At 40.6% G+C, this 26,411-nt stretch overlaps 1 protein-coding gene across 9 annotated transcripts in view; it reads left to right on the top strand.

The window, feature by feature from the left end:
• The window catches only part of MCTP2 (multiple C2 and transmembrane domain containing 2), a 252,690-nt gene that overhangs the window by 83,232 nt on the left and 143,047 nt on the right, over nt 1-26,411 (top strand). For 7 of the 9 annotated variants that reach the window (XM_019945844.2, XM_019945842.3, XM_019945845.3 and 4 more), the window contains 4 exons: nt 20,761-20,903; nt 21,641-21,717; nt 22,208-22,319; nt 26,247-26,282. In XM_019945844.2, coding sequence (XP_019801403.1) covers nt 20,761-20,903; nt 21,641-21,717; nt 22,208-22,319; nt 26,247-26,282 — 368 coding nt within the window. Of the gene's footprint in view, nt 1-2; nt 1,599-20,760; nt 20,904-21,640; nt 21,718-22,207; nt 22,320-26,246; nt 26,283-26,411 lie in introns of those variants that run through there. The other 2 variants (XM_019945847.3, XM_033852092.2) reach the window with 2 other exon arrangements.

Genomic DNA, 26,411 nt, shown 5'->3' with positions numbered 1-26,411 from the left:
GGCCTGGCTCTGGGCGCCCTTGGTAGCCTGCAGACCTCTTCCTCTCAACTCTCCTGTCAACCTTGCTAGTCACCTTTTTCCATCTCATCATGGCTGGTGCTAGACTGGAGCTCAAATCTGAGCTTCTCCAGGTATCAAGGTATTTGCATTGAGTTATTGAAACACATGGAATCTTACTGTCCTTTTTTTATGATTAATAATAATCAAATATTGATGATCACATAACGCTATTGTAGAATGAAATAAGATCGCTGTAAGTGCTTTATGGCTGGTATATAACCACTGCTAAAGAAAATGTTTCCTTGATCCTAGTTTAATTATCCATGAGAAATACGTAAATACATTCTTGATCTAAGTTAGCAAACATACGCATAGATGGAAATGCCCTTTGAACCACCCTCCTTCCTGCCCTGAAATCCCACTGGACTCCCCTCCCTCTGGATAACATCTGTTAATGTGTTATATGTGATTGATCTGTTCACCTTTGCTACCTCTTTCTGTGCATTTACACACACGTATATTTCTTAATTAAAGTGATATCTTAATATCGTTATTCTGCAGTATTATTCTGCATATTCCATATTCTGCACTAAGTTTTTTTAAACTTTACAATATGAATTAAAAAATTTCCATGCTTTTCCACATAACTATATCTCCCTTCTTTTAAATACTAATAGTATTCCATAGTATGCTGTGTTAAGTATCTGTTTCTCTGCTGATGATAGTTGTTTTTTCTTACTTTATCAGCCATATAAATGATGCTGTAATAAACATACTGTATATGGCTCCATACACAGATAAGAATATATCTTAGATTAAAAATAGTGTATGTTTAAGAGCAGACAGTGGAGTCAGACTGCCTGGGCTCAGTTTTTTCCATTTATTGCTATTTGATTTAAGAAATGCTCCTGGATCCCCCTGTGACTGAGGTTCCCCATCTGTAAAACAAGAACATTAGTAATGACCTACCTTATAGGCTTTTAGGAGGATTGAAGGTAGTGACTTAAAACTTTGTTGGGCTTCTAGCACTTAATAAAAGTTATTAAGCTCAGGACAGAACCTAGAAATGCAATTACAGGATCCTGAAGATGCACATTTTCCAAGGTAAGAGATACTGGTACATGGCCCCCTAAAAGGTACAGAGTATGTCCTCTCCTACACTATGGTTATGTGTTCCCTACCTTGTCGCCATTGAATATTTCCTTTTATCACTCTGCTTAGTTTTTGGCAATCTTCTAGGTCAAGTGTCCACTTGTTTTAAGTCGTGCTTCGTGGATTATGATGGTGATGAACATGGCCCTTTGTAGTTCCTCTCCTGTGAATGGCTCTCTGTATCCTTTGCCCAGTTTTCCATTGAGCTTTTCCTTCTAAATTTTTTTTTCTTTTTTTCTGCGGTACGCGGGCCTCTCACTGCTGTGGCCTCTCCCGTTGCGGAGCACAGGCTCCGGACGCGCAGGCTCAGCGGCCATGGCTCACGGGCCCAGCCGCTCTGCGGCATGTGGGATCTTCCCGGACCGGGGCACGAACCTGTGTCCCCTGCATCAGCAGGCGGACTCTCAACCACTGCGCCACCAGAGAAGCCCTCCTTCTAAATTTTTGTGAGTCTTTAAAATTTTCAGCATTCATTTGTTTGTTGGGTGTTGCAATTTTTCTTTGCCAGTCTGCTGTTTACCCCTCATTTTTATGGCCTCTTTTGTCCTTCAGAGGTTTAACATCTCATTACAGGTAAACATATCTGTTTTTCCTTTGTTGTCTCTTTTCATTTATTTCTTTTAGTAGGTGGGACCTTTTTATTCTAAAGAATTTTGTGTCTTTCTCCAGGTCTTTGCCAGTCTGTCCTGCTAGTTCCTCTCTACTTTGTTTTGGAAAAACTGTGAAACGGAGGATGGGTCTCCCTTCCATTTGTCTTCTGTGTCTCTTACTTCTTCTTCCTCATTCTTGCCATTACATTTTTTTTTCAGGAAGAATTCCTCAGCCGGGCCTTCCAGCTCACTGTTTTCTCGTCAGTTGTTATGATCATTGTGATATTCTGTTCATCTTTTGAGTTGGCATTTTTTTTTTTTTTTCATTTTTAGAACAGGCTATTTCATGCATGAGAGGTTGCCGTCAGCTTTGAGAGCATTAAGTATACGTTGAAAATCTCCCGTTTGGTGCTTTCTCCCTTGGATATCCTTGGGTTGTGTTTTCCGCTCCTCTTTCTATTTGTGTGTCCCTGTTGCCATCTGTGGATGCTGTTTTTACTTACTGTGTCCTGACTTCACTGAGCATAAGCAGGGTTGGGACATGCAGCCAGACAGGGAGAGCCAGTCGTTCAGGCCGGCTCCTGGTGATGCCCCGTCATGGAAAACCTTCCTCAATGGCTTCCTGCCCACGCTCACGTTTCCTGCTTGCAAGTGCCTTTACTGGTCACTGCTCGGCACCAAAGGGACAGGGCAGTGCTGGGCCATCCAGCTGCTCTATGTGTGCTGTGCCAAGCAGTCACCGTGGTACTTGCTCAGGCCATCTTCTGCTTCCTGTATCCACTGCCTCCAAGCTGGAGCATCCCTGGTTCACCTGTCATCCTATCCTCTTGGCCCACCTCTGCCCCTGAAACTTTTTCTGCTGTGACTTTCTACTGCTCCTGTTTTGGACTGTGGGTTCTTCCATCAATCTGATCTCACCGACTTCCATCTTTTAGATCTGCATATACCCACTTTTTGAAAACAAAATTACTATCTTTCTCTTTTCTGTCTCTTTCTCTCTCTCTCTCTGTCTTTTCGTAATTTCTCAGGATTTCAAAATGGTGAACAAATTTCACTTTCTACTTGTTGGTAAATAGTGTTTTCTGTCAAAGTTATAATTTCTTATCCATCAGTTGTGCAACTTCTTGTGTACTGTCATTGTGTACTATTATCATAAATGTCTGCATCTTAATAGATGGCTCTCTTAAGGTTATTTTGAATGATTTGGGGCAGATAGCAATCTTGTACCTGAAATCACATCTGAGGGACACGATCATAAACTAGAGTGAGGTGCCTACCCACAAATATCCTGACTCTTGCTCAGAACCTGCAGTGTCCAGTGGATGCTTCTGTCAAATGATGCTCATTATGGAGCTCGATTTGGAACAGTTTATCTGGAGATTGGAAGTGTGTTCCACAGAGAGCACATTTAACTCTACTGGAAAGAAAGTGCTCTAAACCTTTAAAATACACGTCCTGTTGTAAATTTTTGGAAAGCTCCAATATAGTGTGTAACTTCGGGGCTGTGCCTAGGCCTTGGACCTCTTCCAGGACCAGCTGCCCCTTTTCCAGTTTTGCCATCTGTTCTGATTATTTATCCCTAATTGATGTGAGTGATCTGGCCACACCACCCTTGATATATCACACCAGTACCCTTACAACAGATACTCAGGAGACAGTCAGTAAACCTGGCAGATGACGGGGGAGCCATTGCCTACATCAGAAAATGACCGAAACAATAGGGTTTTTGTGTGCTACTCCACACCTCGCTGCTTCAGGGCCAAAGGAGAGACTGTAATCTGTGCTCTAATCCCGTCAATACCATCTCTCTCTTTGTAGTTTCATCCGAGTTAAGCATCATATGACATTTGGCTTTATCTTGTGTCAACCTAATATAATCCAAGGATAAATACCTAGTAAGCCATCTAGATCGTAACCTGTTTCAGCACCTATATCTTTTACAACCAGTAACATTGTTCCTGTCTCTTTTATTTATTGGGAAGATTAATCATTATCTATTAAGAAAACATCCCCCTCTCAGCAAGTGCTTCTCCTAGACTTTGCAGTGTGGCGTGCCTTCCTTACTGTGACTGTGTTCAGGACTGCTCGATTTTCACAGGTATTAAGGTAGTGATCAGGGCATGTTCGGTGCCCACTGTTGATCTGTGCAGGGATCATAGTCACTGGCGCCTGTGCTTGCCTCCTTTGCCCCGGACTGACATGGCTTATTGCTATGCCAATATTTTCTATGGAGCCCAGCCCACCCTCAGAATTTTATCCAGCACAGTCCTTCCGGCCAGTAGTTCTCAAATTTGAGTGAGTATCAGAACAACCTAGAGGGCTTATGAAAATACACATTGCCCACCCCCAGAGGTTCTGATTCAGTAGGTCTGGGGTGTGGCCCGAGAACTTACATTTCTGACAAGTTCCCAAGGGATCACGATTGCAGCTGGTCCAGGAACCACCTTGTGAGGACCACTGCTCTAGACACTGGGTGGTGGCACTTGAGCAGAAACACGTGCTTCCCCTGGGAGGGAGAGTTTCAGTTCCCGATTAGACACAGCGTTTTCTTTTCTTGGGGCCGGACCTCATTATGCATTTGCACTCTTACTCCAGTTGTATTCTCTGAACATAATTTAACGTGGTATTCACCTCATTAACATAATTAGGTACAGAGAACGGTGTGATGTGCCAAAGTACCAAAGATAAAAGGACTTGTGAATTATCTGTGAATTTACACTACGCTGTATCACATGTTCTCCGATTCTCTGGATATGGGATCGATAGCCGATAGTTTCAGTACTAAATATCCTTCAAGATCTATTCACATGGCATTTCTATCTAGTCTTTTATATTTTTCACGGACATAAGCTCCCTGTCATCTTGGTCCTATGAAAATTTTACCTCTATAAACCATACACCTTTACCCTCAATTGGATAAATGCCTGGTCATCCCTGTTGCTATTAGTGCTATATTAGCTGGGTAACCGTTTTATTCATCTTCGTATGCCCTACCGTGCCATACTGGAGGTTTATACATAGAATGCTTTTAATACATTTTAGTTCTTCATTAGGGAAATCCAACTTAAGTGCAGGACTTAAAGGCAAGGAGTATTAAAGACTATCGTGAAAGGGAAAACATCTTCCCAGGGGGGAACAGAGTTCCTTCACTCACACCTTGACTCAGCAAGCGTTTATTCAGTCCCTTCAGTGAGATGAGCATCACACTGGTACTCGACTGGGACCTAGTGATAGAGTCCAGAAAAAAAAAGACTTACATACAAGCAACCCATTTAACAGAAGTCCTAATTCAGGTGATTGAAGTACAGAGACTAAGTGACTTGACCAGGGACTTGCAGGGAGGCAGTGGCTGAGGCAGGACTCACCAGAATGGGTGGTTCTGGGGGACAAGAGGAGGAATGAGACATTACAATCTACTTCTTGGCTTGTGATTTCTGATGGTGACTCACTCATTCTCAAGTGGAATTTACCCATCTGCAAAATGGGCATGATGTAGCTTGCCTTATAATGTAGTTGTAAGAACTGAAAAAAAGAAAGTGTATGTAACATAGTGCCGTACATAGAGAAAATAGTCAATAAATGGTAGTGTGCGTGTTATGGTAATTAATGAATAATGATAATGAACTTGGCCCGTGATCCTGACTCCCACTGCAGAGCTGGTTCCTGTGATCCGTGTCAGCTTTCCCATCAGTGACCTTGGACACTTGGCTCTTAGTTTGGGTTAATTTGTCAGTACCCTTGTGCTCTCTCTTTATGCCCCGTCTTCAGCATAGGAGTTGATTTATGTTTTATTTTACATATATTCAATCATGTATTTTATATTTGTCTAAAATATAATCAATTTGATCAAATATTGATTTCACTTATGACAGGGATGCCTTCAAAGTGTTATTGAAATGTGTTGCACCGTTGACTACAGAGGACCTGCTCCAGGATATTTAACCCAATTGTGCCATCACTCTTGGTGAATTTTTAGGGAGAAAAATATTTTTTGATGAATCATTCCCTGCCGAGGGAAGAGGTCACCATTTTCTTTGGATTATTACATAATCATTGCTGCGTAGGTAACATTTCATCTAGAACATGGGTTGGCAAACCTTTTCTGTACAGGGACAGAAATGAATATTTTAGAGTTTATGGGGCATAGGTCCATAAACTTAGTGACAGCTACTCTGCTGGTCTAGTGATCAAACAGCCATAGATAATATGTAAACCAGTGGACATGACCATGCTCCAGTACAACTTTATTTCTAAAAACAGGCACGAGGCTGGATTTTACCCATGTCCAAAATTTACTGACCTCAGTCTAGAATATCATGATCTGATTTTGGATTTTCTCTTGGAGAAGCTGCTTTTTAGAGTAGCCAAGTACATCTTTATTTAAAATAAGGAGGTACAAGCTCATGAGGAAGTGATCAAGTTGTGAAGCTCATGTTTTCAAATGAAGTATCTGGAAAACATCTCAGTAATGTGACATAAAATAATGCAGAAAAATCTAGAGATGTTGGGTAGTAAAAAGTCATTTTTTCCCCCCTATATTTTCACTGGGCAGTAAAGTGAAAAGTCATCATATCTCTCTCAGGAAAAGATGTTTCTGACACACCTAAAGAAAGGATGTTCAAAGGCCCTTATAGGGTTTGTGATTGAGGACTGGAAACTTTGTCACTCGGCCCATCCAGAAAGAAGGAGGAGAGCCTCTCAGAAACAGGGATCCCCCCAACTTCTCACAGGGTTATGAATCCATCAGCTAGGGGCTGGACGATGGCTTTCCCTGGTGTAAAGAGTGCTGTGAACATTTTATCTAAATCTCTCACTTCTCTGGCTCAAACACAGGGCTGGTTTGTTAAGTAGACTATCAAGTTGTGATTTTGAGATTTTCTGGGAGATTTGGTGAAGTTTGTTATACTAGGAAGTTGCTAATTCTAAACAATGTACAGGGCTAGCGAGGGTGTCAGGAACGTACTGTTATATAGTCGCCACCCAGAGCATCCCAGGGTCTTTAGCTGTCAACTCCTCTATTCCTTGTACAGAATAGATAGATAGGGGAATGTGTGTGTGTGTGTGTGTGTGTGTGTGTGTGTGTGTGTGTGTGTGCACTGAGTAAACCCAGCAAAACCCACAGCTCATGAAAAAGAACTGGAGTTAGTGAGTGACTAAGCAGTAACTCACCTCGCTGTCGTGATCATGCCTGTCCATCTATGAGTCACTGTGGATGTAAGACCAGTATCATGGAGCACTGAGAGGTTTTGATGAGGTCCCTCTGGAAGTGTGGCCACGTTGAGAAGATTGCCTCTTACAGGTCATTTTCCAGTTCCTCAGGAATTTCTCTTCAATTCCCTGGCGTGTAGTCCTTCAGCTTTGACTAGACTTGACCCACTGTTGGAGAGTTCTGTGCTAAACAGCCTCTTTTTGTTTTTTTCCTTTGCTGGGCCACTTGGGTTGCTACAGTGGTCTTTCTAGGAATGAGCCTTACTTGGATGCTGTAAAATGCCCAGGCATTTCCTGAAGCCCATCTTCCCAAGCCATCTCTAGGAGAAAACTCGAGCCCTCCCTGTCTCTCTGCTCTGTCCCGGTTATTCCCTGTTGCCTGTCTGCTGGTCACACATTCCCTCCTTTTCTGTCACCTAATTTTCCTTTGCTCTATCTTTCCACTCCTCTCCCTCATCCCAGCTTCTTCCTTTTACTCCTTTATATTTCCCGTTTCCTTCCCACTCTTTTTCTGGGAGGTTCTACAGACTGTATTGTTTTTGACCAAACCAGACACCTGTATTAAGTTCTCCGTCTGAGCCATTGTCTGGTTAACTCTTGAGGGTCCATAATTTTGAGATTGGTAAAGCAGAAGGAATGTGGTAGGAACAATTCATTTTATTTTATTTTATTTATTTATTTATTTATTTATTTACATCTTTATTGGAGTATAATTGCTTTACAATGGTGTGTTAGTTTCTGCTTTATAACAAAGTGAATCAGTTATACATATACATATGTTCCCATATCTCTTCCCTCTTGTGTCTCCCTCCCTCCCACCCCTCTAGGTGGTCACAAAGCATGGAGCTGATCTCCCTGTGCCATGCAGCTGCTTCCCACTAGCTATCTATTTTACGTTTGGTAGTGTATATATGTCCATGCCACTCTCTCACTTTGTCACAGCTTACCCTTCCCCCTCCCCATGTCCTCAAGTCCATTCTCTAGTAGGTCTATGTCTTTATTCCCATCTTACCTGTGGGTTATTCATGACATTTTTTTTTTCTTAGATTCCATATATATGTGTTAGCATACGGTATTTGTCTTTCTCTTTCTGACTTACTTCACTCTGTATGACAGACTCTAGGTCCATCCACCTCACTACAAATAACTCAATTTCGTTTCTTTTTATGGCTGAGTAATATTCCATTGTATATATGAGCCACATCTTCTTTATCCATTCATCCGATGATGGACACTTAGATTGCTTCCATCTCCTGGTTATTGTAAATAGAGCTGCAATGAACATTTTGGTACATGACTCTTTTTGAATTAAATGGGAGAAAATATTTGCAAATGAAGCAACTGACAAAGGATTAATCTCCAAAATTTACAAGCAGCTCATACAACTCAATAACAAAAAAAGGACCAATTCATTTTAAGTCTAACTGCTTCACAGTTTGATTGACATATAGAGAGTGTTGAACCCTGGCTCAGTGTCCCATGAAAGGGAATGCGGCCAAGAAAATATTTTGGTGTCCTCGAACTGGTATTGCTAAAGCCAGCAGCCCTGTTTTCTAGGCCTGGCATGAGCACCATGTGACATGGGCAGGCCTCTTGTCTTGGAAAAAATGCACCACTCAAAGCTTAAATCCCGGAGCATTAATTCCTGGAAAACAACAGCCCTTTCATTGAAACCCTGTGTTTATTGTTCATGTGAAGGGTGGTTGCATAGTGTCCTGCTGTGCACTAGCATACTAGGTTGCTGATGCCCTCTGGTGGCTACATTTCAATACTGCAAAAGGGAAAGAAAAGTCCATTGCAGGAGTTCACTGCAACATCACTAGGGCGTACACATCCCTTCAGCTGTAGGCCTGAGGGCTGAGGGTTCATGGTCGTCTTCTTGATGTGAGTTTTAGGCAATGACAATTCGTGACCCATTCATCCAGCAAATGGTTCTCTAATCCCAGCCCAGGTAGACTGGGACAGCTGTTTTCAGAGCAGGGACAGGTACTTTTGCAGATTATAGGAAGAATGCATTGGATAAGTCATTTTCCTATTTGAAAGGAATGGTTTAGACAAAAATTTTTAAAGATCTCCCACTAGTGTGAAAAGTTGGCCATGCAATAGGGGTTTAATAAATTACGAAACTGCTACCAAAACGTTCAAATGTCAGGCATCTCTGATTTGGGTCCTGTTTGCCTCTTGCGATTTAGTAGGTTGATTTTAAAGATTGTACCATTTCTATGATTATATATTTTTCTTTAAAAAGGAAAGGATGCTCTTGTATTAGACCTAGAGAGGAACATTCTCCTCATTGCAGCTGTGATTGGGGGACAGGCTGGATGTTTCTAGAACTCTGTGTTATATGCTGAGGATCAGCCGTGTAGCTTCCCAGCAGGTGTGCTGTGAATGGGATGCACTGAGGGTTCACCCCTCTGCCTCCGGGCAGCTCTGTGGGCTTGGGCCAGCCCCTCAGCAGTCTCTTCGGTATACTCTGTGCTGCCCAACACAGATGACCTTGTTTGTGCTAGGATGGGAAGTGTTGGGGGCACTGGACAGTGGGTCAGAGTCACAGACTCGGGGCACAGATCATCTGAGTTTGAATACCAGCTCAGACATCATCCAGCAGTGATTATGGGGTTTAACCTGGTGCGTGTGCTTATGGGGATGTGTGCGTGGGAGGGGTGACATAGCCATGTACAGTGGCCACGAGCTATTATTATTGCTGTGTCTGGTTCTAGTTATTCTTCTTTCGGTTTTATTTCTGTGTTTTCCCTCTGGGAAAGGCAATGACTTGTGGCATTTCCGCCAAATTTATTAGGGCCCTTCTTCCCAGTTTCTTGATAATTTGTCCCACCGTTTGCATACCTCTTGTTTTTCTCTTTAGATTTTTTTTTTTTTTTTGCGGTACGTGGGCCTCTCACTGTTGTGGCTTCTCCCGTTGCGGAGCACAGGCTCCGGACGCGCAGGCTCAGCGGCCATGGCTCACGGGCGCAGCCGCTCCGCGGCATGTGGGATCTTCCCGGACCGGGGCACGAACCCGTGTCCCCTGCATCGGCAGGCGAACTCTCAACCACTGTGCCACCAGGGAAGCCGTCTCTTTAGATTTTGTACTCCTCACCCCCTGCCCACTGCCAGCAAGGCAAAGGGTTGGTTAAGGTTGTTTTCTGAGACCAGTTTCTGAGTTCTTGTCAGTGCAACAGCAGAAATGAAAGAGACACTAGTTTTTAAGGGTGCATTATTTGAATAAGAACCCCATTGTGAATTGATGGTTTTATTTTCTTCATCTTAAATTTGACTCAGAAGATGCCCCTCAAGTTTCATAGCGACCAACATGGGAAAGCTTGGTGTGGATGAAGTCATCCCAGTAGGTCATTACTTATTGAAATTTTTTACTGAATGTACTACACTGATCTGATTTTTTAAAAAATACTGAGTTCTAAAGTAAAATAGGATCTGACTTCAAATTACTTGATGATTTGCTAATTTTGCTTCACATATATATTTTTTCTGTATTATAAAAGTTCTATTTTGAGAAGAAATTAAAAGCAGTAGTACGCCTTTCTTTGTTTAATTAATGTGCCAGTTTAGGTTATCATTCCAGATTTTAATTACTAGTAATAATGCTACAGAAAACATTCTTGTACCTACATCTGTGTGTCAAACTTTATTTCTTTGCAAGTCATTTATTGCAGTGAATTGGATGTTTTCTGTCACATGATCTGACATCTCAAGATTCTACTTAACAGAATTGCCAGTTCACTCTTGAGAAACACCTCTATTTTGCTCACCCACCAGGAGCATATGAGTGTTCCACTTCCCGTTTCTCAACTCCACTGTGTGTAGATTATCTATGTCAATTTTGATAAAGAAGAAGTATCGTCTTGGTCTTGTTTTAATTTATGCAGAGAAATTTGGACCTGAGATATATTTGGTTAAGAGATATTTGCTTCTCTTTTGTACACAGCCAACTCCATCCATCTCTGTGGCTTATTCTCCTGGTTCCTGGATATGTTCATGTATATTTTTCTACGTTGTCATTTGCCTTTTAATTTTGTTTATAAAGTTTTTGTTGCAAACCTCTTTTCCAGTCTTACAGTTTTATTCTGGAGAGTTTCCTTTCTTCCTTGCATCCTATGCTTTTGTACCTTGAAAGGCCTTTTCTCTCTTGAGAGAGATGCATTAACCTATATTCTTTTCTGTCTGGTTTTACATTTTTTTCATTAATCTCTTTGATCTGTATCAAGTTTATTTTGATTTCTTGGCCCAGAGTCGGAACTTAGTTTTACTTTTTGCCAAATGGGTATTTAATTAACTAGGACTACATTTTCCTTTCCCTAATGATTTGATGGCCACTTTTCAATTGGGTATTAAAATGCAGTCCATATGAGGGTCTGCGTTTTAGATTTCTCTTTGATTCCTATGGATGTGTTGTTTTGTTCCAGTGCCAGCACCACATCACAGTTGTACTGTACTGAAGGGTCACAGTCAATACTTTTTATTTTGCAAAAATTGGGGCTTTGCTTCGCATTGGAGTACCTACTCTGAGCACCAGATGGCGCTCGATCATTGGTGTGCTTGTGTGGGAGCAACGAAGACACATCTGGTCAGCTTATTCAGAAAGATGCTTATTCATTAGCAAACTTGAAACTTTAAAGATGCAAACACCCATCCTGAAACCCAGGTAGCAGTTGGATTTCCTCCACTTGGTGGGTTTTGGTAGCCTGCCAAGGTCCCGCAACAGGGATGGGGAGCCGAGTTTACACCCCTGTGTACTTCTGATCACCTCATCAAGAATAGGGGTGCAGGCATCTCTTCTTAGTGACCACTTCAACAAAAGCCAGTTTGTTCAATTACTCACCAAATGGCCCATTTACTGAATCCATCAGTATATTGACAATGTTTTTCATTCATCTATTTAGAAAATTAAGTGTATAACATTATTGGATGAGAACTTTTAAAAACAACTTTGGGGCTTCCCTGGTGGCGCAGTGGTTGAGAGTCTGCCTGCCCATGCAGGGGACGCGGATTCGTGCCCCGGTCCGGGAGGATCCCACGTGCCGCGGAGCAGCTGGGCCCATGAGCCATGGCCGCTGAGCCTGCGCGTCCGGAGCCTGTGCTCCGCAACGGGAGAGGCCACAACAGTGAGAGGCCTGTGTACCCCCCAAACAAACAAACAAAACAAACAAACAAAAAAACAACTTTGGAAGGTCTCTGGGTCATATTAGTTAATCGGCCCTGAAGACAAAGCCAGAACAGCATCTTAAATAATATTTAATTTGTCTCAGGCCAAAGAAAATGATAGAAAGGAATGGACATGGCCTGGCTTAAGTTGAAGATCCCACAAAGGGGATGACTAAAGACAGAAAAAGAATATTAGGGGGAACAGAGGTGGTGAGCAGGCAGAGAGTAGGGCAGGTAGGGAAGTCTTGGGGTGGGGTGGGTGGGGTGAAGGAAGTTTTGGGGGGAGCATGGTACAGGGGGAGAATCTGAAGGCCCCATGAGGACCTCACTCTCCACAGCTCTCTTAATTCCCCTTGTTTATTCTATACAAACTTTAAAATAGTCAAAATAAACAGTTTTGGTAAAACTTTATAAATAGTTAAAATAAGCAAGTTTTGGTAAAATTGGTAAATTCAGATCCTCAATCTCACTGTAAGTTGGCCACTGGATGATCTTTCAAAAAAATGGATTTCGGGCTTCCCTTGTGGCGCAGTGGTTGAGAGTCCGCCTGCCGATGCAGGGGACACGGGTTCGTGCCCCGGTCCAGGAGGATCCCACATGCCGTGGAGCAGCTGGGCCTGTGAGCCATGGCTGCTGAGCCTGCGCGTCCGGAGCCTGTGCTCCACAATGGGAGAGGCCACAACAGTGAGAGGCCCGCGTACTGCAAAAAAAAAAAAAAAAAAAAGGATTTTGGTGAATTTGGTACACTACATCACAGGGTCCAGCCACGGGCAAGCCTTGTCCAAGGTGCCGCTGAACTGTTGTCCATGGTGGGCTCCCCAAGAGGAGGGGAGTCAATCTCACTGGGAGAAAAGTTCAGGAGTGGTTCAACCAGGGTGTGCTAAGTGACAGAAGGTGGCCAGCAAGGCCTTTAGATGGTCTGGGAGGAAACTGTTCTTCTGAGGCTGGTACCAAAAAAACAGAAGCATGTAGCCACCATGTGCAGGAGAAGGGGAATGTGCATGTTCCCTTCATTTAATTGTAGTGGATAAAGCCTGGCTTGGAATTCTGCTAGACTTGAATCTCCTGCTCTCTTAAGTAAAGTAGACTGTGCTCTATAAAGGGAAAGTTGTTTCTCCTGTCCCATTGGACTGAGGAAAAATGCCCTTGAGTTTCCATAAGGCCCATTATGGTTTCTGAAGGGGTCTGTTAAGAAAGCTGCAATTGGACATGGCTTGCTCTGGAAATCTCAGTGTAACTGCTAGAGGGCAGCAGCAGCTGTTGAAAAATCATCACTCGCTTGTTTTCTGAAATCACGTCTGGCTCTTATTTAGCCACCCTTGGAGAAAGTCAGAACTTATGGATCCCATATGAAAACAACTCAGATTTACTTCTTTTTCTGGCAAGAAGAAACATTCCAAATAGGTATATATATTGCAAAGAGTCTGAAGATATGTGTATAAATATAATGAATCTTATTACTCTTAAGCCAGAGGATAGGAAAAAAGTCAAATTTATGCTTTTCATATGTGTTCAAATACTTTTTATGCAGAATGAATTCATCTATGTGTATCTCAGTTTCCCTAAAGACTTAGTAAATAATTATTGACTTGAAACTGAACTCTTAATATCCCCTGAGAAAAGTTCTCAGGTATTACAAAATGTGAACTTTGTGTAAAATTATGGAGATCATTTCCTTTCATAAACAAACAACAACTCCGAGAAATGCATTTAATTAGGAAACTTTTCTAGCTTAAGACCACGTTTCTTTTGGAGACGCTATATGGCTGAAGTTTTTAACTTGGCGAATGAGCTTTGCTGGTGACAAATAACTAGGTTTTGTCTACAAATACAACTTTCGCATTCAATGCATTGGATTTTTAGTTTAAATTAGGAATGCTAGTTTTAAAAACCTATATGATATAGTACATAAACTATATGATATAATGCATATGTGTGTGTGTGTGTGTGTGTATATATATATATATATGTATATATATATATATATATACATATATATATATATATACACACACACACACACACACAAATAGATACATAAATGGCCATTAAACTGATTTATAGAAATATACTTACGGGCATGGAAGGGGACAGATGTGTTATTGACTGAAGAAGGCAGGTAAAAGAATACAATATGGGGTCTGATTCCTTTTTGTGGAAAGTGTGTATGTGTAAAGTCTCGGTGCATACCAAGATAGTAAGCTTTTCTAGATGGTGGTAATTTTCTTTCTTTCTTTCTTTCTTTCTTTCTTTCTTTCTTTCTTTCTTTCTTTCTTTCTTTCTTTCTTTCTTTCTTTCTTTCTTTCTTTTTTTAATTAATCTTGACTTTCTGCTTTTTCTGCTACCATGGCCATGAGCTGTTATACTAGAAAAAGCAAAGAGAAGGTGTTGGTAATTGGAGTTTCATTACAGATGTATCTTATTTGCATATTGGGCTAGTTCTTGAGCCAGTCCATGTGATTTTATCTGTTCTATTCAACCACTTCACCTGTTAATACTGCCCATCTTTTCCATAACACACTCAATCCGGTAATAGCCCCTTGGGTTGATAAATCGAATGCCAAGAGAACAGAATCTTCAAATATGATGGTTCTTGATGACTCTCTCCTGATGATAAACTTGAGTTATGTGTCCTTCTTATTGAGCTGCCTGTTATTTTCATAAGATTATACCTGCAAAGTTCTCTGAAATCCTAATGAATCCCCTTAGGACTGTAGGTGGGGCAGTAGCTAGTACTCATGAATACTTAGTGACTTTCAGATTTTAAACGGCCCATTCCTTCCAAGACAGCTCAGATTGTTTCATGAAATTTTCCCAAACCACATGGGATCCCTGTGAGAAGTATATAACATAAGGAATTTTCTGTTCGACTTTTGAAGACAGAAGGGGTTATAAACATCACACCTTTAGAAGGGACATATAGAGACAAATTATCAGTGCATGTTACTTGGACAGCTAAAATAAAGTAAATGAATATTTAATTAGTACTGCATACACTGTTACACACTCTCCCCTTTTAAATTAATTGAGTAGTAATACTATAAATAGAAGCACATACTATGTAAATGTTTGGAGCCTCTTGTTACCGAAGTATAGTGGTTCATTCAGTTCTCAAGATAATTCTACAAAGCTGGCATTTTTCCATCTACAGGTGAAGATGGTAAGGCTTGAGGAAATTACGATGCCTAAGGTTATACAGTTACTGAAAGGAAGGTCTGGGAGTTTAATCCACCATGCCCATCTTACTTCAAAGTTTATTCATTTATCATATCTTCATATAATTCACCTACCATGCATATCAGGCAACTCTGGGCATGCATCTCACCTTCCAGAGCTTTGATTTGGAGGAGTTTAATATTACGTTCATAGGTACCCAAGTAAAATGTTTTCTATATTTAAATAATTTTATGAAATACAGAGTAGAAAAGTTTTAGGCTGTTTTTATTATTGCTCGTTTGTCATTAATACAGTTCTTAGCAGTGTTTAATATTTTACTCTACATAGGGAAGTTCCAAGTAAGGAAAGAGTAAACAGCTTCTCCCAGTGGTTTTGATGACATAACCCTTTCAGTCCATGGAGCACCTCGAGGAATGAGTGTTCCATGGATCATGCTTTGTGAAACCCTGGATCGGTGCTTCTTATAATTTGGGTATAGCTATCTCCTCAACTCCCCGGTGCTGTGTTATCTCAACTACCGGTTTCTTCGCTTTAGCCTTTTTCTTCTTCCTTCTAAATTATAAGCTGCTGCCAGATGTATATTTCTGAAGCGTGGCTCTGATCATTTTACTCTCCTACTCATAAGTAAACCTGAATTTCCTTCCCTCTCACACTAAAATAATTCCAGATGGACCAAAGAGTTAAGTGTAAAAAACGAAAAGCTGCAAAATCAGTGGAAAGAAACATGGCTGAACTAACTGAAAATCCTTTAGTGAGAAAAATTCTTCTAAGCAGGATGTTAAACGACAGTGCCATAAATAAAACTGGTAAATTTGCCTAAATAAAAATGGAAATAACTTATTGCAAGAAGTAAGGTAAGTCTAAACAAAGTATGACAAGATTTACAGCCAATGGCTGCTTTCCATAATTAAGGGCTCATTCAAATCCATAAGCAAAAGACAAAACCTCGAGCCCATAGAAAAATGGGTGAATTATATCAGTGAGAATTTCCCTGACAAAGAAAGGCAAATGTAGGTCACTAAAATATGAAAAACCCTAAGCTTTACTCTAAATGTTAATGATAGAGAAAAATGGAGATACTATTTTTTTTACTTGCCGTTTTTTCAAAGTAAAGGTTTATGACATCAAATATTGGTGAGCATGTAAAGAAAAAAATACAAAACGTATATTCTTGGTGGAAGTGTAAATTTTGACAGACTTTGGAAGAACAATTTGACAATGGCTGTCAGAACCAGAAAAGACACATTCATTTGCCCTTGCAGTTTTCTTTTTTAAATAAATTTATTTATTTTATTTATTTATTTTTGGCTGTATTGGGTCTCCGCCCCTGTGTGGGCCCTCTCCAGCCATGGCGAGAGGGGGCCAACCCCCACCACGGTACGCGGGCCTCTCATCGCGGTGGCCTCTCTCGCTGCGGAGCACAGGCTCCAGGGGCATGGGCTTCAGCAGCTGTGGCTCGCGGGCTCTAGAGAGCAGTCTCAGCAGCCATGGCACACGGGTCCAGCCACTCCGCGGCATGTGGAATCTCCCCTGACCAGCGCCTGAACTCATGTCCCCTGCGCTGGCAGGCGGACCCCCAACCACTGCGCCACCAGGGAAGCCCTGCTATTCTTTTTGAATATAATCACATATGAACTCAGAGATAGTCATACAAAGATGCTTGTTGTAGTATTGTTTGTGCTAGTAAAAAAAAAAAAAATTGGAAGTGATGTAAATGTTTATTATTTGGTAACTAGTTACATAAATTAAGATACAAGAACACAATGAAAATGTATGCAGTTGATAAAAGGAAAAAAAACCTGGTGAATCTGTATTGCTGATGTGAACAGAGCTTCAAGGTACTTTAGTTGTGAAAGCACAGAGTCCAGTGCATTTATTATGATTACATTCGAGTTAAGAACAATTCTTGTATTTTTTCCTGTAAGACACTCAAGAAACTGGTGCATATGAGGAATGGGAATGAGGAAAGATTAAGAGGGTGGAGAGTTTTCATTTCATACCTTTCAGAATCATGAGCATGTATTACACTTGTTAAAAAAATTAAAAAAAGAGAACAAGAAAACCAAAACTATATTTCTTACAGAACAAAAACCTAATTCCTTATTTTGTGACTTTTAAGGCACTTCAGTCTGACTCAAAACCGGGGTTTTTAACTTTCTCATTATACATTTTATCCCCTTAATTTCTGGATGAATTGAAATGCTTGCTTGGCACCGCACAGATCTAGTCATTTTGGCCTCTTTCCCCTTTCAGTGCCGGTTCCTCCAGCCCACATGGCCTCAGTCCTTTTCCGCTTGGCCAGATCCGCCCATGTTTCAATTCCCATCTCCTTTATTTCAGCCTCCACGGATACCCCAGCTGGAGCTAACCTTTCCCGCCTGTGAACTAGCATACCCCCCAAGTTCTATTCTACTTTGACACTTACCTCTTGGACCTTGGGTTATATATACCATCTGCCTGCTGCCCGCCAGGTACAGAAGAAAAGGCTCTGGGGTGGATCTTCCTTTGCCGTCCCCCTTAGTACTCAGTAACACTGAGCCATGCTCTGAGGCAACCTGTGTTTGTGGCATGTGAGTGATGTTAGCAGGCCTGACAGGTACAGGGTCAAGGGAGGCGTGACCATCCATAGCATCTGTGCAGAAATAAGGACTGTCCCGCGTTGTCGGGAGTGTGAACTGGCACAGCATTTCTGGAGGACCAGTGCGTGGCTGTCAGTCTGTCTCAGCACACCCAGAACCACAGTACCTTTTGCACGGGAGCAGGAAGCTCCGGCTCTGGATGTGTGATGGCTACATATTCTAAATTTGAGGCTCCATGACTCTGTTGAGTCCACATGGCAGGACGGGTGGCGACCCCAGGAGAGAGGCACCGTCTCTGGCCTCCTAGTTTCATTCTCCTCCCAAAGTTCCACACTACCTCTTTTTTTTTTTTTGTGATACGCGGGCCTCTCACTGTTGTGGCCTCTCCCGTTGTGGAGCACAGGCTCCGGACGCGCAGGCTCAGCGGCCATGGCTCACGGGCCCAGCTGCTCCGCGGCATGTGGGATCTTCCCGGACTGGGGCACGAACCCGTGTCCCCTGCATCGGCAGGCGGACTCTCAACCACTGCGCCACCAGGGAAGCCCCACACTACCTCTTTATTCCAAGGAGCCTCATTGTTTATGAAGCGCCCTGTGAAAAAAAGGTTAAAGTCTACCCATTCAGGTGTCATCTCATCATTTGTATAATCTGGGCGTTGCATTCCTGAGCCGCGACCCCTTTTCAGAACCTGCCTAGTTAAGATGTCACTTGCCTGACAGTGAGGCACTTAGGCTCAGAGAGAAAAAATCACTACGTGCCCCCTGCCCCCCCTTCTCAAATTTTCCCTAACAATTAACGCTGTACTCACTTGACACCCTGGTTCCTTGTTTGGCTTTGTAAACCCCGGTCCCTTTTTCTATTAATTCCAGACATTAATATTTTCTTTCACGCAACTGCTGCCATTCACCCGTGAAACAGTTTGAACATTATGTAGCTGTCAAGATGCCTGGGGATTACCCAGTATGCTTTGCCTGTGAGAAAGTGACACCACCGAGGCCCGGTTTTGAGATGTTTATTTTGAGAGCACGCTGACAAGCATGAAGGCCTGATCCCAGAGTGGCAATTTCATTTAATTAAAGGCCTCTTTTTATTAGAGTTTTCCCCCCACTTTTTTTTTTTTTTATCTATATATATCAGAATGACTGTTAAAATCTGACTTGCCGCAGGTGTTCTCTTGTACTCTCAAAGAGGGGGGTGTGGACAGATTACTGACTCACTAGTGACTATTCCACTGAATGGCTGGGAATGCCTTCATTTTTACTATCCTGCTCAGAATTGCTGCTTAAGCGTGTGCGGGTACGTGTGTGTCCAGGTTTAAAGTAAAGACTGCTGGGTTTCTGCCCCTTTGTTGCCAAACTTACAACGTGAGTGTCGAATATGTATATGTGTATATTTGTAACTTGATTTCTTTGTTTTAAAGTTAGCAGCCTTGCCATGCTGGAATGGCTGAATTATCCAAATGATACCTTGGTTATTCTGTTAAGACTTTTAGCCAATGTGTATTATCTTGCCCCCAAGGGATGTGACTCTCAGTTAGAATAGTTAGTATAAGAATTGCATTCATGTTCAGGAGTTTTCCGTCCTGCAGAAACCTCAGAAAGAGCTGAAAAAAAAAATGATTGAAATAATTCATGGTGGGTATTAACGAGTTGGAAGTGTTTGTAACAGAGTAGCCTAATTAATTTTTGATGTAATATTCTTAGACTACATTGGCTTGACTTTAATATCAAGAACTCATGTCAGTAAATCTGTGGAGGTCTCTGTTGGGCATTGTCCAAGGCACCTGGAATGTGTCAGTGAACAAAACAGACTGTTGGTCTTTGAGCACTTATTCAGAGTCTGGTTCACGATGAATTATACCAGCATACCTCCCCCAATTAGATTTTTTTCCTTTCTTTGTAGCGTTATCGGCTAGCCTTCATTCATGCCCTTGTGGATTATTCATTTATTTGTGCCTGTTTTATTCATCCTTCACTAGGTAGTAATGTGCAAGCATGTCCCAGTCTCTGTTCTGTGTCCCGAGTATGATGGAACACTTGCACAACACATTAAGCCTGGTATTATGTTTGTGGGCATGTTTTTTTCCTCAACTGATCTGAAAAATGGGGGGAAGGGTCCATCATCGGCCCTTCTTTCTGCTTTGGACATAGTGGCTATAGCGGGACATTATTCTTTCCTTTTCAAAGCTTCCCGGGAAGAGGCAGCAGGTCAAGGGTGTTGGCCTGAGGCCAGCGGGTCGGAGGGCCTTGTTGAGGGGCGTTCAGCTCTCCAGGGGGAGACAATGTTCTCTGCTTTACCGCAGGTGCGGAGGGTGGGGCGAAGAATGGCAACTTTGTCAGTTTAATCTCTACACCCCTGGTTCTGGGGTCTGAGTCCCCGGGCTTCTGAGTCGGTGGTTCCAGGGATTGATTGATGTATTATGATTATATTATAAAGTACAGGGTTCTGTTGAGTCAGCCATCTGGCCAAATGTTTGAAAATGGTTTCTTTCCCTTTTCACTGACTCACTGCCATTCTTAGGAGGAGTGGGCTTCTCCCCAGGACTCCTGAGATGCTTGGCTGGTGCTGGTGGATTTTATTTCTTGAATTTTTTGTGGGTAGGAGAGTGATGACATACCCACGATGAAACCAAACAGAGAAAGCTCAAGGAGCCCATTTATATTCTACCAGGAAAGGCAAAGAAGAATCAGTCATTTACCCCAGATTGTTTCACTTCTCTCCCCTCTCCACCTCTGGGGCCTTCAGTCTCTGTGCAGGGAGACATTTGTTCTGGGTGTGCTCAGTGAAGTGCTTTGAGCCTGGAGAGCGTGGAAAGAATCTTTATTTAATGGAGATCCTAGGCTTTTTACGTATATTTTAAAAACCTGTCTTGCTCTCTTTTTCATTTAAAGGCACGAGTGATCCCTATGTGAAATTTAAGCTGAATGGGAAGACTCTGTACAAAAGTAAAGTCATATATAAGAACTTGAACCCAGTTTGGGACGAAGTAGTCTTATTGCCAATACAAAGCCTTGATCAAAAGCTGCGTGTGAAGGTAATCTCAGATGACTTTCAAATCTGCTCTTTTATTAAAAACATTTATTTCTCAGCCATCTTCGCCCTCTTAAAAGTCAACTTCCCCAAATTCATTCTTGTATCATTCCTAAGCACTGGCTTAAAAATATAAGTATGGAAGGGATTCTTTATACCCTTGGTCAAACTGTATGTTACTCTCAGATCTAGCAGAGTGAAAATAATATCTCCATTGATTGTATTTAAACTTACTGAATGTGGAAGAAATATTACTGCCAGTGCAGTGGTGACAAGTACTAAAGCCTTTCTCAGAGAGCTTTAAGCTACCGGTTGTAAGCATCAATTGCTCTAACATCTGGGTTAAAACTGCATGAGTTGAGTGCAGGATGGGATTGCTATAGAATATTTAGCAAATTTCTATTTAATTGGCAGATTTGCTCACTGCGGAAAATACTAAATTTTAATGAGAGACCATTTAAACTACAGAGAGTGGTCCATTGTGCATAGTATCTTAACGCATATGAATACTGCCTTAAAAGTATTTTCTGTTATTTTGGCCATAGTAAGCAAAATGCATAGGTTTGAATAATTTTGTTCTCCCCATCAGCTTGGTTAAATTCTTCTTTATACTGTGCAAATTATTTTTAGATCTAGAAGACTGAATTCAAAATTCCCAGCCTATTGCATATATCCATACTTTGGTATACTCAGTTGGTTTGCCACATTAATGTGTGTTACTGGTCCCCTTCTTCTTTGTAGGTGTATGATCGAGATTTAACTACATCTGATTTCATGGGTTCTGCATTTGTCGTTCTGAGTGATCTTGAGCTTAACAGGTATTGTAATTTTACCATCTAGTTGTTATTAGTGAATTTTAGAGGGAACTCAAGATAATCAAATGACAAAATCAGAATAAATGAAAGAGTGCTTTAAAATGTGAGTTTTTCTATAATTTTCGCTTTTTAGCTCCCAAATATATATTGGTCAGATATTACATCTTCTATAACATAACCTAAAAGGTGTATTGAATTTTGTACTTTCGTGTTCATTAACCTACTTACCTTAAAATTAAAACAAGTATTTACATTTTCTTTGGGCAGTAGGGGAGAAGAATCAGTTGACCAACTGTTGAATTAGGCAATGCCAAACAGTTTCTCTACCCCTGAAGATGGTTGGTTTATTTTCACTGAATCTGGTGCTTTTTTTAACTTGTGTCTCACCCCTGTTCAGGGGTAGGAGATTTTTTATCATAAGCTCCTGATGTATTCTAAGGCTATAAAGTACTACCAATAAGTGCTACCATCACTTGTTGCTTTTTGCTTATAGGACGACTGAACATATTTTAAAATTGGAAGATCCAAACAGTTTAGAAGATGACATGGGAGTGATTGTATTAAATTTGAGCCTAGTAGTAAAACAGTGTGATTTCAAGAGACACGTGAGTGTGACCCTTTTGTTCTTTTTAAAATTCTCCATTGCAACTTTTCTTTGATAATTGGGTTGCCAGATGGCTGACATTTTTGTATTTATTTGGGTAGGGGGAAAAACTGTATAGAGACTTAAAGTACCTATCTGTGATAATGTACACCCTTTCTTTTGGAAACCTGGAAAGAAATCCAGTAAGGAATGATCTCTATTTTGGCTAGGGATGTAAACATTACTAATATTGTAGCAATAATACTATTGCTGTTATTAAGTGTTTTTGCTGCTTGTGGTTTGCTTGTCACAGATCATACAAAATATGCTTTTTCTAAAGGTTAAGGTTTCCATTTACTGTTTTCTTAGGTACTAGATGACTTAGGCATTATTTAGTTATGAAAAGCTGTTCCCAGGGTTTAGTCATTGTGTTGTACATTACTAAGGTAATCAAGTATACATTTGCAGCATTTCCGTTTCATCTTCCTTTTTCTTTTAGCTACCAAATTTTCTATTGAGAGTTCTTCTGGGAAGACACACATTTAATATTGTCTAGTCTGTTACACGGTAATTTCTAGTTAATGCATTACCTATTAAAGATGTCTGTAACATCAAAAAGCACTGGATTTTGTGACAGTATGATGGGGACTCTTTTTAGGAGCAAGTATGTGAATACAAACCATAATCTTATTTTATATTCTGGTATTATACCTTAAAATTCCAAGAATGAAAATGAGAATGAAAGCATCTTGGATTGTCATTTATTTGAAAGGCATTTAAAAAGCCAATTAAAAACAGCTACTTGAAAAAGGACTAAGATGTGTTAAAATTTCAGCATGTTTAGAATCTGGTATGAAAATCTGAAGCCTGTTTATAAAGTAGGCCTCCAATAATACCTCTTGAATTGAGTCAGTGGGGTCAGTGTGGAGAATATTCTTCATTTTGACATTACCTTTGCAGTTAGTTGTAATTTATTTTCATGATGAAAATCATGAGTGATTTACTAGTAAACTCACTGAAGATAGTTTAAAGGAGTAAAAAAAACAAACAAAAAAAACTGCACAGTGATTTTTCAATTGCCAGAGGGTCAACTAAACAGTTGCTATTTTTAATCTGAATTCTTTACTTATGAGCATTTACTTGATGATAACTTTGGGGGGGGAGATCTCCATTTATTAATTAAGAAGTGGCAATGTTAAAACCTGAGGCCTCAATAACATAGATATTTTGATGCTAAAATGTCTTAAATTGATGTCAAAAATATTTTTTTTTCTACCCAACATAGTGGCGAGGGACTTCCTTTAACTTCTCTTAGTTTTGATGGCATTGCCATCGGATTCAGTGGCAGGGCATCCAGTAGGTGACCGGTTCCTTGAGCTGGATGCCAGGTTGCGATGACATGCCATGGAAATGAGCATATTATTTGCCACGTGGTTGCATAATTGCCAGCTGATACGTTCTGAAAATTTCTTACATATTTAAGTGGGGTTTGTAAACTTGGATAATGACCTCAGGAAGATAGCTGCATATTTCAGCTGCATAATAGCTGTGTATTTATTCCACATGTGGATTTTTCTGTAGTGTATTGGATCATATTTAGCAGTACTACTGTCACTTAAAATATGTTGAAATGTTGCCAAAATGTGGAGTTTTTAAGTAGAGCCATTTCAGTCAAAATTTATTTCAAATTGCAGAGCAATTAATACTCAATGCAGCTTGAGTTTGTTTTTGGAAAACATCTCAAAGCCTATCTTTTCAGAGCCCTAAAAGGAGACACACTTGTCATCCTATTTAGTTTGGCCCTTCTTTCCTTGACTCCTCCACGCCCTGTTTTTGAGAGTTTGTCAGATGGTACGCATTATCTCCTTGCTGGTACGATTTCTCATTTTCTTCGTTCTTTGCTTGTCTGGCAGGGTCTCGTGTACAATCTATTTACTATATATACGAGTGTACATACATATATATACATAGCCATGTATATGTATGTGTGTGTATATAGATGTACATATATAATAAAATGGGGTATTATAGAAATAATAATAATGGTAATGCCTGTTCTATTTGTTCTGACTGGTAGTGTTATTTTTCTGTTTATATACTTGTTCAAAGTATACCTGAGCAAGGAATAATTTATCCTTGGCCATGTGTGGCTATTCAACTTAACAGTGCACATCAGGGGCCCTTTGGATAGAGTAAGTATCAGAAAACTGTTGATCTTTTCATTGAGTTTAAGTTAGTATTTAAAGATATTCTTCTATTGGGTTTTTAAATGGGGTAACTAACACGGGGGACTGAGATTATTTGGGAATAATTTGTTTATAAATTTCCATTTTCATTTAAAGCCTGATAGAGAGATTTCAGTTTGAATTCTTGGTTTTGTACCCATATTTCTTCCCGTTGTCATTGAGGCAGTCTTCGTTGCTTTAGAGCCAAGCCAATAAAAATCTTAACATGTGCAAAATGTCTGTGAATTGACCCTCAGGGCCAGGGATTTAAGTGCATACGGGCATGGTACAGTTAGGAGGTAGGGCACTAGGTGGAGGGCTGATACATCTGCCCTCTGTCTCTTTTTCTCAGCAAAAATAGAATTTTAGTTATAACTATGAGCTCTGTCATCAGACTGCCTGGGTTTGAATCCCGACTGCACTATTTTTAGTTTTGAGAAGTTAACTGATCAGATCAAATTCACAGAATTACTTAATTCTCAGCTACAATTTGTGAAATGCGGATTTAAAAGAAAGATTATCTATTTTATAGGTTTGTGAAGACCAGCATGATCAAATATAGTGCTTAGCACGGAGTAGACACCCGAAATATGGTAGCTCTTAGTACTGTAGTAAGCAGACAGTAATACTCATTTTCCAGTCTGGGTATTTTAATACCCAGATTGTAGTATCTATAACTCTGGGTCACATGCTGAGTGGTTGAGCTTCCAGTTTCACCAGGGAAAGTGTTTTTCCTGAAGAATATTTTCAAGACATTTTTGTACCAGCGTTTCTACTTGCTGGTCCCTGGAATATAAGTGGATTTTCCCCCAAGACAATTTGTTTCTGGTTTCTAGTTTCCTGGGGAGACTTATTGGCAATGTGGATAGGTCATTTGCCTAAAGGCATTTTTTTCCTTAATCATAATAGTTACCATGGGCTGCTCAATTAGATTCATAATTGAGTTGTAATCTGCCAAATTTTTCCAAGTTTTAACATCCAGTTAGCTGGTTAACCAGCCAGAGTAGAGCTTTGCAGTACTGGACGGTGACAGGAGTAATGAGAGGATTTTGTTAGGAGAGAACTTTACTTGTAGACGAAATTCAGCAGTCTTAGCTCGACAAATGAGAGATCAAAAGAGAACAGTGGTGAAGTTACTGGCTGTTCAGAACATTTTTTTCTTCCCTCCCTCACTGGTACATTAGCCTATTTTTCTTCATTGTGAAGAAATGACTCAGACTGTTTTTTCCTATTATTTCGAATATTGAGATTTTCTCAGCAGAGGGCAATGGAATTATTTTTTCTAGTATCTAAAACTACAGAAACCTAAACATGAACTAACTTTGTCCATGAATTTCTTAAACATTTTTATAATGCTATCTGGGTATTTCAGGTAGGAAAAACCTGCCTTTCCACATTGCTTTTCGAGGTAAAATTAGTGTTTTCAGGCAAATAAAAACATAAATGTACTTGTAAGGACTGAGCAGTATTCTATGTCCTTGTTTTTTCATTTTTGAATACTGTGAGAAAATGATGTAACACAACCACAGAAATGTGATTTTTCTAGGTTTCTAACTATTTTCTTGCTCAAATGTGTTTTCTCTGAAACCTCAGAATGTGGGTGTCAGTTGTTTGAACGTAGTCTGCACCATCTAACTAGCATGGTAACATCATCGTGTTGTTAACGGCTCTATTTCTCTCTTTTATTTTGCCATTTTTCACGATTCAATGGACATAATCCTTAGCGTTGGTCAGATCGGAAGCAGTTAAGCGCCAGCAAGGTAAATATAGCTGTTTTTTTTTTTTTCTTTACATCATGTGGTTCACCTTTGTAGCAAAGACCAACGTAGACAAGATTATTATCCAACCTTTACATGGAAAGGCTTTCTTTTCCTCTTACTGCTGTTATG

This window comes from Tursiops truncatus, chromosome 2 (genome assembly GCF_011762595.2).
Source record: "Tursiops truncatus isolate mTurTru1 chromosome 2, mTurTru1.mat.Y, whole genome shotgun sequence".
Lineage (NCBI taxonomy): Eukaryota > Metazoa > Chordata > Mammalia > Artiodactyla > Delphinidae > Tursiops > Tursiops truncatus.
The sequence above is the reverse complement of the archived record's forward strand: the minus strand, read 5'-3'. Positions and strand labels throughout refer to the sequence as shown.